This window comes from Myotis nattereri (assembly GCF_964212035.1).
Source record: "Myotis nattereri genome assembly, chromosome: 5".
Lineage (NCBI taxonomy): Eukaryota > Metazoa > Chordata > Mammalia > Chiroptera > Vespertilionidae > Myotis > Myotis nattereri.
The window spans coordinates 44,629,535-44,644,345 of record NC_138080.1 but is presented as its reverse complement, the minus strand read 5'-3'; the positions used below and the strand labels follow the sequence as shown (position 1 = coordinate 44,644,345).

General features: G+C 35.4%; 1 protein-coding gene across 1 annotated transcript in view; it reads left to right on the top strand.

Moving 5' to 3' along the window:
* ASIC5 (acid sensing ion channel subunit family member 5) overlaps window positions 1-13,781 on the top strand; it is a gene marked incomplete at its 3' end in the record, with an annotated part of 28,752 nt that extends 14,971 nt beyond the window's left edge. Inside the window, exons 5-10 of the mRNA XM_081092341.1 lie at window positions 164-313; window positions 1,298-1,445; window positions 2,200-2,256; window positions 4,449-4,617; window positions 12,064-12,155; window positions 13,591-13,781. Coding sequence (XP_080948467.1) covers window positions 164-313; window positions 1,298-1,445; window positions 2,200-2,256; window positions 4,449-4,617; window positions 12,064-12,155; window positions 13,591-13,781 — 807 coding nt within the window. The remainder of the gene's footprint in view (window positions 1-163; window positions 314-1,297; window positions 1,446-2,199; window positions 2,257-4,448; window positions 4,618-12,063; window positions 12,156-13,590) is intronic.
* Between the last annotated feature and the right edge of the window lie 1,030 nt (window positions 13,782-14,811).

The window sequence follows — 14,811 nt, the reverse complement described above, 5'->3', positions numbered from 1 at the left end:
ATGTGTTAGGTGTTTAATTTTCACAGCTTACAAAGAGATTAAGGACTGATCAGAAATATTTTATTTTAAGTAAATCAAATTCTGTCATGTTAAAACTAAATCTCAAACTTGTAAAGAATTAATGTCAATTTGTAATTGGGGAGAGGGTATATTTTTGTTTCAGGAGGAATTCACTGACGACCCCACTCTTGATTTTGTTGATGCTGGAATCATCTTTGTCATCCATTCACCAAAGAAGGTGCCACAGTTTGACGGGTTAGGTTTGTCATCACCTGTGGGCATGCACGCACGGGTAACCATCCGCCAAGTGAAGGTAAATAGTGGCAAAATGTATAATATGAGAGAATTAAAGGGGTAGTGAATACATATACGCATAAACAACATTTCTCACTAAAAAACTTTCTTCCATGACATTAGAACACCCCAGGAAATTCCAGTTTTATTTCAAATACTTTACTAGTAGACACACATAGGAAAAACAGTAAATTCACATTTACAATGTAAGTGGAAGCTAGCAAGCTTAGCAAATGCAAGATAACTTTCAATCGCATTAGAGATGGAAGGCTCAGGAAGTATGAGAGACACCTAAGTTGCTGAACTGTGCACTTTCTCAATGGGATGTTCTGTGAAGGAGAAAAATAAGTGGGAAAAGCAGAAATGTTGGAGTCAGACATGTCTGCCAGGTTTCCATTTGCCAGATACTTGCTCTGTAGCTTCTTTAATCAACTCCCTGAATTTCCTTCTCCTCTCTGTACACTGGGGGAATGTGTGTGAATAACATTTCCTTTTCACAGTTAGTATGAAGTTTAAGTGGATTCACATTAATTAAGCACATACCATATTGCCTGGTACAAAATAGGTGCTCAATAAAAAAAATTTGGGGGTGTGATTTTGGTTGCTGTTTTGTGGGTGAGCTGATGAATATGCTAACATATACTTTCCATAAATGATAATATTTTTATGTGACTCAATGTTTAGAGCAATCAGACTGTCTGAATCTGGTTTTATTAAGGTACAGAGCATTTGGGATACTGTTAAAGGACCACTATTATACTTACCTTCAGATATTTTTTCATGTTAATAGAGTAGGAAAATTGGCTAATGTAGTCAACTAAAAAAAAATCAAAAAGGTATGAAAGAAAAATAAAAGATTTTGTTAACCAGTGTCACCCCAATAAATGTAATAACAAGGAAAAAAGTAAAAGTAAAAAATGTATATCAGTCTTTCTTGTTGGGGTACCAAGGGGTGTACTGGCTCAGGAAAATTTCCTGAACCAGGTATTTATTTTATCTCAAGACAGTTCACCAAGAATACCCATGGGGAGAATGCAACCCTAACATCAAGCTGCAGACTTTTAGTACCTACAGCACTTCTGGTTGCTTAAAGGAATGCAAAGCACGGCACATAGAAAAGCAATGTGGATGTTTACCTTTTCTTCTTCCCGGTAAAATTTTCTCTTATTTGATTTTATTACTTAATTTGAAATATGAGACATCAACATGTCATAAAATTGCTTTCCATTCTTGTAAAATGCTGTGCTGGAAAGTCATCCACTTGATAAATACAACCTCAAAGGATAGATTTTTAACTCAAAGAATCACAGCAGGAAAAAGAAAAGAAAAGAAAAGAAAAGAAAAGAAAAGAGAAGAGAAGAAAAGAAAGGAAAAGAAAAGAAAAGAAAAGAAAAGAAAAGAAAAGAAAAGAAAAGAAAAGAAAAGGCATTATCTTATCAGGGACAGTAGCCAATTCTTATTTTCAAAATATAAAATTGGCTGCTCTCATATATCTAAAATTGCTCATTGCAGTTTTCTCAATTTCAAAGAAAAATTAGATCATTTATATACTGACACTGAATATTTCACTCTAGGGAATCCTTTGTAGCTAGAAAAGAAACTCCATGCTCCCTTTGCACACAATTGGAAACATTTCCACAGCCATGGATATCTGAGGAAAGCATTGAACGAGGCAGAAGAGCAGGGTGGATAAGAGCAGGACTCTGACACCACAGGAGGAGAGTTGGAAAAAATGAAATGATAAATGTGAAAGCAATTTTAAAATTATTACTCATTTAACTCATTTTATAATGGTATAGACAGATGGATAGATTGATGGATAGATGGATGGAAAAAAGTTATTTTTGTTATGTCACTTATTGCATAAAGTATAAAGTCTCTATATTTATATTTACTCTTTTTAAGGAAAAGGGATAGAGTGTGACCTACAAAAGTTTTACAACTGCGTTTCTCCTACACTTGGTAAGTGGCTTAGTATATTCTCTCATTTTCATTATTTATATAAAAGTTTTACATAGTAACACAAAACTTTAAATTATACTATTAATAGTCCGTAAGTGAAACAAAAGAGAGACTATAAGAGGGAGCTCTTAATGTTCTTAAAATGAACATTACTAGCTTACACAGACATAGTAAAACAAAACAAAAAAATCCTCTGATTTCAAGATACATCTGAATTAGAGATGCAGTGACAATATAACAGTAAGATGATTCTGATTGTTATTTCTAAATTTGCATGTTTTTACATTTTATACTTCCTTATAATCAAAATAAATTTGTTTTTTCTCATGAAATAAAGAAAGCATGCTTGTTGTGACTAGTTCAAACATTATAGAATAGAAAAAAATCATGTCAATATTAATAGAAGTTGCATCACTCTGAAAATCATCATCATAATTTAGGTGACCATCCTTTCATTTATTAATTTCATTACATATACATTATATATAAATGCATGGATTAAATTTTTATCTAAATGTAATCACAACCATACATGTGATGTTTATTGAGGACAATTTCTCATTAATCAGCAAAAATTTTGCTTACATATTTCTTATCTTAACCCCCAACCGATGTTAAGACTCTAGTATATTCCACCATAATTTTCTTCACATATATAGCTTCATATTGATGTCTTTAAGTCATTGATTGTTTTATTAAAATGAAATCACGTTACATACTCTTCTGTGTATGTAACTTGCTTTTCTAATCCATTGTGGAAAAACATATCCAGAACAACAGGAATAGATTTAGCATGTTCTTTTTAATGGTTGTAAAATATTTCATGGAATGGGTATGGGTAGAAGGGACCTTATATATTTTTAAAATTACCTTAAAAACTGAATATGCAGAAGTCATATTCCTGACCAATGGAGTTGAAGTTAAGTTGCCTAATTTCTTGTGACATCCTATCCCTGGTAAAAGCTGGAGGGTAAACTTGGGGCAACAAATCATGCATGCAGTTCGGTGGGCTAATAATGGGACAATATCAGGAGAGAGAGAGAGAGAGAGAGAGAGAGAGAGAGAGAGAGAGAGAGAGAGAGAGAGATTGCATGTATTTGTGTGACTATAGAGAAAAGGTGGTGGTTATTACTAGTATTCTTAAAACAATAAACGGTGCAAATGAAATCATACTATAAAGGAGTATCAAAGTTAGAGTCTGGAAAACAAGCCAAAAGTTGGTCATTAATCAAGGGGTCTTGGGAACAAAGCATTCTTTAAAAAAAAAATGAGAGTTTCAATAACAACACCACATGAAAAACAACAACTGGAATAGCTACCAAGAGTGAGTAGCAGTGAGATTGGGCACTGGGAGGTTGTCCAAAAGAAAGCTGAAGACAAGTACCCACCACTTCCTGCGGGGGCTTTGTCCAGTACACATGCCTGGACATACCAGATGCTCTATAGGGGCCAAGAGAGGACAGAGGGCGGAGAACCTCAGTGGCTGATTCAGAAGTTACTATGTCCACAGAAATAAGAGTCTCAATACCTGGCAGCATATTTCACAAAAGCTGTGACAAGCCCAAGGATAATTTTAGTTTTAACCAGATTTGTAGGATTACATTGGAAAGTTCCTCTAACAGTGACACAAGGTGACAGCAACACCTTTTATATTTTTCTCCTGTCCAGATATCTGATATTTTATGAAAATAATTTAGTCATTCAATTAACTCAAGGGTAATAACGCCTATGTTTTATATTTTGTGTCCTTTGCTTTATTTGTACTAAAAAATAAATAAAATATAAATAGCTTTTGTTAAGAAAGAAGAAAGCCCTAGCCAGTTTGGCTCAGTGGAGAGGGCATTGGCCCACAGACTTAAGGGTCCTGAGTTTGATTCCAGTCAAGGGCACGTACCTAGGTTGCAGGCTTTATCCCTGGTCCTGGTCGGGGGTGCAGAGGGCAACCAATTGATGTGTCTTTCTCACATCAGTGTTTCTCTCTCTTTGTCGCTCCCCCTCCCACTCTCTCTAAAAACCGATGGACAAATATCTTCAGGTAAGGATTAACAACAAAAAAGAAAGTAGTGATAGGACTTGTAAACCATTTTTTAAGCATTAACAGTAAAATGATAAAAAAAAAATTTTAAAGTTCTGTCCTTTCCACTGTGAAATAGTCCTCTTTTCTGAATGTCTTGTCTTGATTTTCATTTCAGATCACATCGAAGTGAAGGGATTATGTACAATGGGCACACATAATTCTAGCTGCCCTGTTCCTTGTGAAGAAACAGAATATCCTGCTACTATTTCTTATTCCACTTTTCCAAGTCGAAAAGCTTTGAAACATCTTTCCAAGAAGTTGAACCAAAGCCAAAAATACATCAGGTAATCTTTTAGTCTTGTAAAGATTTGTTATGAACATGAATATTGTCTTTTCATAACTTTCAAAGACTCTGGAAGTGAAATTCTGATCAATCAGAGGCAATGGTTTCCGTCACTGAATTAACAATGACACACTAGAATTTCAATTCCTTCATTTGATTGTATGAAAAGTAAAATGAGGCCTGCTTGACTAATTTGCTCATGACCTTACCATTATTGGCCCAACTTGGAAAAATAATAATGCTTTCACATCCGTTAGTCATATTAGTTAATACTTCAAGATATGGAAATCCTTTACCTGTATATTACATAGTTTGAGTATTCTAATAACTATATAAGGTATACTGAGTGCAAATCATTATTCTTATCGATGAGGAAACTGAAGCACTGTATTTCAGGTAACTGTCCTCTGAAAGAAATTCCTCTCAGTGGCACAGGAAGAAAGTATGTCCAAGACCTACGGTTTTAGTCTCTCTATATTTTTCCACAGAGATATAGAATTCCAATTTTATTTAACTGAGGATTAAATTAGTTCTATTTCCACTACCCCATGTTATCACTTAGAATTTACAAGTCAAAGTTTATAAAGAACTCTCTTTTTTAAAATCAGGAAGCAACCTTAACATTTGTCTTTGTTTTTGTTTATATTTATAAACAGATGACCTGAAATGGCAATATAGTTCATTGGTATTTATATTTACATTTTTATAAGAAAAACATATTAACTATTTAAGAGCTGATTTACTCTTGCACAGCCAAGTACCAAACTTTGAAAGCATTCTTAAATTCTAGTTTTAGCTTCACTAATAAGAAAAGCTCTACCCATGGAAATGCCTAGATAATAAAGTGATCTTTGCAAGTCAGGCAGAAAAAGTATTTTCATCAAGACAAGGTTGACAAGGTATGACGTCAAACATTTAGCAGAGAAATAAATGAATAGCTAGAAATTTGCAACTATATTCTTAGTACTTCTGTCTCCTAATGATGTCTCTATTCCATTTTAATATGGGAAACTGATTTACTCAGAGTATTATTCCCCTTATTCACTTAAATATGACTGAGAAGAGCACTTCGTATGACTGTGGGCTGATAGAGATCTCTTGAGTTTCAAAATTATTTAATATACAAAAAATGTAGGCATGATTTTGGAGACACATTGGTGAATCAGAAAAGAAGTCCATGAATTAACAAGATGATCCTACAGGGCATGTTTTGTTTTTTCTAAAACTTGCCGAAACCAGTTTGGCTCAGTGGATAGAGCATCAGCCTGCCGACTGAAAGATCCCAGGTTCGATTCCGGTCAAGGGCATGTACCTGGGTTGCGGGCATATCCCCAGTAGGAGATGTGCAGGAGGCAGCTGATCTATGTTTCTCTCTCATCGATGTTTCTAACTCTCTATCTCTCTCTCCCTTCCTCTCTGTAAAAAATCAATAAAATATATATTTTTTTTTAAAAAAAACTTACATTATTGTTGTAGGAGAAAAAAAACCTTTCTCTTTCCCTTCTAGGTTATTTGGCTAGTCTAACTTTATTTATTTTTTTTAAAAAGGTTTTTTTTTTAATATATTTTATTGATTTTTTACAGAGAGGAAGGGAGAGAGATAGAGAGTTAGAAACATCGATGAGAGAGAAACATCGATCAGCTGCCTCCTGCACATCTCCTACTGGGGATATGCCCGCCACCCAGGTACATGCCCTTGACCGGAATCGAACCTGGGACCTTTCAGTCCGCAGGCTGACGCTCTATCCACTGAGCCAAATCGGTTTTGGCTTGGCTAGTCTAACTTTAAGTTGACATAACACAGATTAAAATGAGAAAAAATAATTTAATTTTATACACTTGGGTGCCCATGAAAATATAAGATTCAAAGAATGACCAATGCAGGCAGCTTCTATAATTTTTAGGTAAAGAAATAATACATTTGTGAAAATTGACAAGACAAGGGGGTTTAAACTTGGAGTACTATTAGTGAAGAAGTAACCAGGTTTGTTTATACCATCTTCTTGCCCTAAATTCCCTATCTCTGATAAGGATGCCTTTTACCCTCCTGTTATAGGGAGGGCAGCTTTCATATGAGACATTGATTTTTGCTTTCAAGGGGTCAAATAAAGGTCAGAATGTTCTCTTGCACTGGCTCCCTTCTTAAGTAACTTTAATTCAAAGTAATCAATATGCTGAAATGGCGTATTTGGGGGTGGCATATTCTGCTCCCCTTGGTTACAAGTAGTTCTACAATTAATCTGAATCACATAATTGACATGTAAGGACCTTACATTGTTGTGAATATCAGAAGCCATTACCGTGAAGACTAAGACAAGTAGCTGAACAAATGCAGCTGAACTTGGGTATCCAAATTCTAGAGTTGGTGGTTAGAAGTCACACATATAAATGAAATTGATTTGTAAATAGGTACCAGAAATCAGAGTAATACATCAGAAAACAGAAATGCAGTTTGTTAGGAGAGCAGATGTGAAACCTTAGCAGCAAAATTACAAAAGAAGAAGAAGAAGAAGAAGAAGAAGAAGAAGAAGAAGAAGAAGAAGAAGAAGAAGAAGAAGAAGAAGAAGAAGAAAAATAGCAAGCCCTGACTTAATCATGAACCCTGTGAAAGCTTCTTCTTGGGGCAAAAACCAATCCCAGGCTTGGACCGATCCAGGGCCTCCTGTGGCAGTTGATGAACCCAATTGAGAAGATAATAAAAAGCTTATCCTGACTGAAGTGTGGAAGTGAATATAAGTGTAGATTATGGCTGAATTTAGGCCAATTCTCTTAGTGAAACAAGTGAACTTTGTAAATTTTTCTATTTTAATTTAACAAATTTTTAAGGAAATATTGTAAAAAATAGTTTGCTTTGTTCAAAACCATTTTATTCCCCTTATTACAGTACTCATACTTAAATACCTGGAAGCATTTCTTTAGTGCTTTATAAATAGAAATCCTTAAATTTTCTTTGATATCCTCATCCTTATTAAAATCTAGATTTTATTTTTTAATCATGCATCTACTGACATAAACAAATATTCCTAGACTTAAACCCCAAACAAAGATATGATCATCATGCGACATAAGTTCAATGAGAATCAAATTACTGGACAACTCACCTACCTGAGTGAAGTTGAGTAAATATCACAATATTTTTCAAGGGAATGAATTTATCTTCTCCCAAAGCACAGAATGAATAATGTTTGGAAATGGTTACAAGTGTTGTGCTTGGGAAATTAAACATTATTATCAGTGTACATGCAAATTAGGAGCACAATGGAGGACAAAACGATTGCAATATTACTAAAATTTCTAGACTTCCAAGACAACTTTACTATTTCCTTCAATTTGAAAATTATTTTATTATTTGTAAATATTACAATATCTGTGATTATAGATGTAAACATAGTGCATTGTCCAGTTACCCAGGGCTAAACCAATGGAAATTAAGTAAACATATTAGTGATATATTTTGAATTAAGTATATTTGTGAACATTGATTTCTAAAACTGTAAACAATAGGAGAGTGATTTATAGTTATCTTTCTTAGATATATTAAAGAACACCATATAATCCTAGGAAGCAACACTAATAGAATCCATTCTTAATGACAATTATTATTGCCAACTGATAATCACCAGGTGGTTGGTTTCCACCTTATCTTATAAGACAGACAGGTTAATATTTATCCATTCATTTGGGTTTTTTTTTAATTTGTCTCCTTATTTGTCCACTTAATGAACACCTGTAAAGTGTCAGGAGTTAGGGGTGTTCTAGATATTAGGGATACCCTATGTACAAAAGACAAAATCCCCACCTTGTTGCATTTATTTCCGTTGAGGTGGAGATGGACAATAAACACAAATAGTCATCTCAGATGATGCTGTGCTGTGGAGGAAAAGGAAGCAGCAAAGGGGGCTTGGAAAGCCAGAGTCAGGAAAGATTGTTCTTAGGGTTGAGGATTGTGATCAAATAAGATCTTCCTGGGAAAGTAACAGTTGAGCAAAGCAGTGCTTCTCAAACTTCTTGGTCTCAAGTCCCTTTGCGCTTACAAAAAGACTGACTTTGCCTTTCATTGTGGTTAGGAGGTAGGACTTGGATGAGATCCCAAAAGTGGGCCAGGGCTTATGTGGTTTAACCTTCCCAGGTGCCAATGGAAGGAGTGCATGGGCTTTCTACAAATAATTAGAAGAGGGAATGGGAATGGTGACATTTGAAAGCTATCAGCAGTGCAATATCAAAACATATCAATGAATTTTTCATACTCAATGATATTACTATCTATCGATTGTATACCTTGCATCTTTGAGCTGATATTTTTAACCCATGCATGATTTTGAAGATCACTTATTGGTCATTAGGAAAATTCTCTGGGTTATGCAGATATTCCAAATATTGATTTATTTGATTATATAATATACATTTCATTTTAATGGTATTACTTATTTCATCAGAAAAAATCTTTAAAAATTTGAGGGTTTTCAAGTTCATCATAGCAGACATAATTTTTTCAAAATTTTAACTTTAGCATAAAAGTAAAGCTTAAAACTTATTATTGCCTGCAGATCTTCTTAATTATTTTTCCTAAAGGGACAGGTTCATTTTGTTCATTTTTGTGAAAATCCCATGAAATATCATAGTCTAAATAGTTATAGTGTGTCAGTAATTTTTTAAAATAAAAATGATGTTTCATGTATAAACTGGCTACTGTAGTTCTCTTGAAAAAACAGAGTGAAAATGTCAAATAATATGTTAACATAGTATGAAAATAATTTTGGCATCATGAAGCCCCAAAAAAGATATTGGGGACCCTGATGCGTCTGTGACCAGACTTTGAAAACTGCTGACCTCAAGGAGATACAAAAGCTAGTCTTTTTTTTTTTTTTAAGGTTTTTTTTTTAGAGAGAGACAGAAAGATTGATGTGAGAGCACAACATTGATTGGCTGCTTCCTACATGGGCACGTGCTCTGACCAGAAATTGAACCTTTGACCTTTCAGAGCTCCGGTAATGCCTAACCAACTGAGCCACACTGGCCAGGGTGAGCTAATTTTGACATTCTATGAAGGAAGAACATTCTGGAAGGAGGGAAAACCAAATGCAGAGGAAAAAATTCTAAGCCAACAGCATGCTTGTGTATGGATAGAATAGAATGGAGGTTGGTATGGCAGGAAGCAGAGCAAGAGGTGGTTGGATTCTGAATATAAGTAAAAGGTAAAATAAATTTACTGTTGGATTGGTTTGCAGTGTTATCTATACTAATAAAAGCCTAGGTGGCCCTTGCACATGACATCATCACAAGATGGCCAGCAGGGGAGGGCAGTTGTGGGCCATCAGGCCGGCAGGGGAGGGCAGTTGGAGGGGATCAGGCCAGCAGGAGGGGGGCAGTTGGGGGCGACCAGGCTGGCAGGGGAGGGAAGTTGTGGACAACCAGGCCTGCAGGGGAGGGCAGTTGGGGACAATTGGGCCAGCAGGGGAGCAGTTATATGTCAATCAGGCCAGCAGGGGAGAGATTAGGGGACAATCAGGCAGGCAAGCAGTTAGGAGCCAGCAGTCCCGGATTGTGAGAGGGATGCCCGACTGCCGGTTTAGGACCGACCCATGTGGGATTGGGCCTAAACCGCAGTCAGATATCCCCTAAGGGTCCCAGATTGGAGAGGGTGCAGGCTGGGCTGAGGGACACCCTTCCCATGAACGAATTTTGTGCACCGGTCCTCTAGTTAAATTATAAATGGGGAAAAATCAAGGGTTTGACTTGGAATACAATGAACATAAAACACCAATTGAACATCCACATAGAAATACTAAGAGGTAGCTGGACATATTGAAGTTCAAGATAGAGAAGTCTTGCCTGGAGATTGAGAGTGTCAGAGTATCTAAGACTACATAAAATGATATTTTAAAATAGTGTTTAGATAATTTGGTCACATATAAAATTTTATTTATTTATTTTTAAATTAAAGTTTACATTCAATGTTATGTTGTATTAGTTTCAGGTGTATAGCACAGTGGTTAGACAATCATATACTTGCAAAATGTTTCCCCTGGTATTTCCAGTACCTACCTGGCACCATACATCATCATTAGAATATTATTGACTATATTCCCTATGCTGTACTTTATATCCCAGTGACTATTTTGTAACTACCAATTTGTACTTCTTAATTTTTTCACCTTTTCATTTGGTCCCCCAAACCCTCTACCCTCTGGCAACTATCAGTCTGTTCTCTGTATCTATGAGTCTGTTCTTGCTTTGTTTGTTCATTTATATTGTTCTTTAGATTCCACATATGAGTGAGATTATATGGGTATTTGTCTTTCTCAAAACTGACTTCAATTTAGTATCCGTTTATTACACTAAAAAAAAAATCCACAGTCTCTGCGGATTTTAACATATTAGTGATATAAAATAAATGACTACTGTTTACTATATATCCAATATATGTCAATTCTTTACTACATTATTTAATTTCTCTTCGCCAAAATTCTGAACCTAAAATCTTGGCCACAGATGAGGAAACCAAGACTCAGGAAAACCATGCAATTTCTGTAGGATCACATAAGTAACATAGGACAGAACAAAAATTTAAATTAAAATTAGACACACACTTAAATGTTGATAAATACTCGAATGTACTTGGCAGATGTTTACATTTAATTTATTTTTCCAGTTTCTCGGGAATGAAGCATAAAAAAACTATTGGGTCTGGGGAAAAATGCTTCCCTTAAGTACCAAGCATGACAAGACTGGTCTCTAAATGAAGGTATTATGATTAGTATTAAATGCAATTGAAATGGACTTTTTGGACTGGAACCTGGATTCTTTGTCCGCCGGAGTAGAAGAATGAATCCACAGACAGAGGGTGGTACAGCAAAGGTGTAGATTTATTGAAGAACAAGTACAGATTCCCACGTGGGGAGGGGAAAGGGTCCCACAGAATGGACTCCCAGGTGGGGAGGGGTCCCACTGAGTTCTTTTTTCCCAATGGCTTATAAAGGCTGCAGATCCTGATGCCTTATTATCCCCTGTGATTGATCACTATTCCCTTAGACTGGTTACCATAGTAACTCCTGAGCTCAAAGGTCAAACACCACATGGGACAGGTGATGCCCTCCTCCCTCATTGTTCTTTTCTTTCTGGCTCTCTTCCTTCTTTATTTTGTAAATATAAACCTTTTTGGCTACTTCCAGCTCCCGTGTCTTATGTAAATGCAACTGTTGCTGCTCCCTGCACCTGGCTTCCTTGTGTTAGGAGATGTACCTTCTCCCTGTGTTTTTCCTGGACCCCAATTCTCAAAATTCCCTAAGCCTGCCTATATCCCCCTAAAATTCCTGTTTCACAATGATGGTGTGTCTAATTTCACATTAAATAGCATCTGAACCAAAAAGGTTATTCCTTTTGTCAAATAGGAATGAACATTAGTGTTGACAATCTTGAGCTACCTTAACTCTGTTTGTATCCCCAGGGAGAATCTTGTAAACATTGAAATAAACTATAGTGACCTAAATTATAAGATAACTCAGCAGCAAAAAGCAGTGAGTGTATCTGAATTACTTGGTAAGTGTTATTTAATTGCTCCTCAGTTTTAAAAGAAAATTTTTCGATCAGTATTTTTTTTTCTTTTGTATTTAAGGTTTAGCTTATCAATGGAAGAAAAATCAGTAGTGATTGTCATTCACCTACCATTTAAACTGGACACTTTTCCACTCCCAGGACACACCTCCTGCAAACTTCACCAGGGCTTTCACAAAGAAAAGGCTGGTGTTCATTATCTCAGTCACACAGGGAATCTTTCTTTCCCTTCAGACTTCCCCACCCCCTCCTCAGCAAGCGGCTACTGTAGTGTTCAGCATCCAATATCAGGGTAGAATGTCTGGCAGCTCACACCTCCAAATAGAACTCTACCCAGAGTGAGTTGGAAAGAAGATCCCGAGCTGGCAAAATTTAGCATTTAACCACTGTCAGCTCACTCTCCTTCTTCATACAGTCCTTAACAAAAGGAATTGCTGATTTCCTAGATCTTACTGCATATTAGAGGGAAGTCAGCAAGAGGAAAAAGAGGGAATGGGAGTCAGGTCAAATGACAGCAGGCAGTCACTGGCAGCTGAGACCCTGAGTAGGGAGGAAATTCCTTAAAGCTCCTGGGCGAGCCTACACTTACTTCATTATCACACTTTACCAACGTTGCATGAGCCTAAGAATGGCCCCAGGGCGTAATTTATTTGAAAAGGAAAGAGAAGTCAAATTCATAGAGACAAAAAGTGGGATGAAGAATTTATTGTTTAGGGGTACAGAGTTTCAGTTGAGCGGATGAAAAAGTTCTAGGGATGGATGGGGATGATGGTGGCACAACAATGTGAATGTACTTAGTGCCATAGAACTGTACACTTAAAAGTGGTTAAAATAATAAAATTTATGCTATTAAAATGTAGATTTTATCACAATAAAAAAGCACACTCAATAAAGACAAACATGGATTTACAATTTTTTTGAAGAAAATGGCAGTGCTGTGTTAATATATTTTAGTGTAAATAAGTATTATAAATGCTTAAAAAAATAATTTGGATACTTGAAGTCACAAATTGTGTAGAAATTTATGTAGATGGAAAACATCATTGCTCAATAATGCCTTCTGAATGTCCCATTTCTGCTCTTCATTCAATGCATGGAAATAAATTTGTCATTGTCAAGAATATTTTATGTTTGTATTAATATCCTACAAAGCCTTTGAGTTATATTTTGGATACAGGTTTTATGTTTGCTCTTCCTCTCCCCTTTCTGGAGAGATTTATATGAATATTATTTTAAGATACTATTAATTGCTATCACTTTATTTATACCAAACTTAAAATAATACAATTAACTCATCTTCAGATATCAATAATAATTATGATTAATTTATTAGCCTCAAAAATTTAAATTCTAGTGATGCTTAATTTTCTTTTTATTAAAAATAAAATATGACTGGTTCAATTTATTGGTTTTATTACAGCAGATGTTGGTGGCCAACTGGGCCTATTTTGTGGAGCCAGTATGATTACAATTATAGAAATTATTGAATATATATTCACCAATTTCTACTGGATATGCCTTTTGTTTTTGCTGAAGATACCTGAAATGACTCCAGGGCCTCATCTACCTCAGAATCACCTGGGGAATAAAAATAACATAGAAGAATGCTGATGCTCACTTAAGACAAAAACTTTTGTTTTTTCTCCTATAATATTTTTAGATTTTTATGCATGACTAACTCATTGTTATGTAAATTTGTTATAGTTTTGTGGACTAAATAAAACTCATTGTAAATATCTATTTCTTTACATATATTTTATTTCTGTGGGTATGTATATATTAATATAAATTGATATGTATAGACAGGCACTGTCTTATTCTGTATACCCCACTGAATTCCCAGCACCTAGAACAGTAGAGATTATATAGTGAGCATTTCATAAATTTCTAAAAATGAATGGATGTTTTTATAATAGAAGAAAGACAGTCTTTATGACTAAATATGTATATTAGACTGGATAAATAAACTGTAAATAAGGAAACAGGATATGTTTTTTATTCAGGAAATAACATACATAACTTGTGAAGTATAAAATTTCTGAAATTTTCATTTTACTAAATTTCAACATAATTTAATTTATTTTGTCCTAAGAGTTCTATTGTATAACTGACTTTTGGAGGGGCAGGATCTTTATCTATTTCCTATACAGATGGATACTTAAAATAAGTCTATTTGAAAACAAAGTTAAATCTGTAGTATATTGGGAGTACAGATTATTTATCATTTTCTCCAAATACCTATATGTACTTATTAAATTTAGAAAGGAAATTCAAGTGTTGCAGTGTCCTCCTCACTACCCCTCAGACAAGCAACCAACTTTCAGCCTCTAGGAATATTCAATCTATGATGAATTGTCCAGAAGCCTTATCAAACATATCCTATCTAATAAAGACAGAATATGCAAATTGATCATCACTTCACAACAAAGATGGCGGCGCCTACAGCCAATAAGGAGGGGATATGCAAATTAACACAACAAAGAAGGCAACTCCTGGCCCTGGGAGCAAAGAAGGTGGGATGCAGTGGCCAGAAGGGAAGGCCCAGGTCCTGGGCGCTGGAGGGAAACCGGTGCTGACAGCCAGGGGAAAGAAGGCCTGTTCTTGCACGAATCTTCATGCATCAGGCATCTAGTTTAAGAAA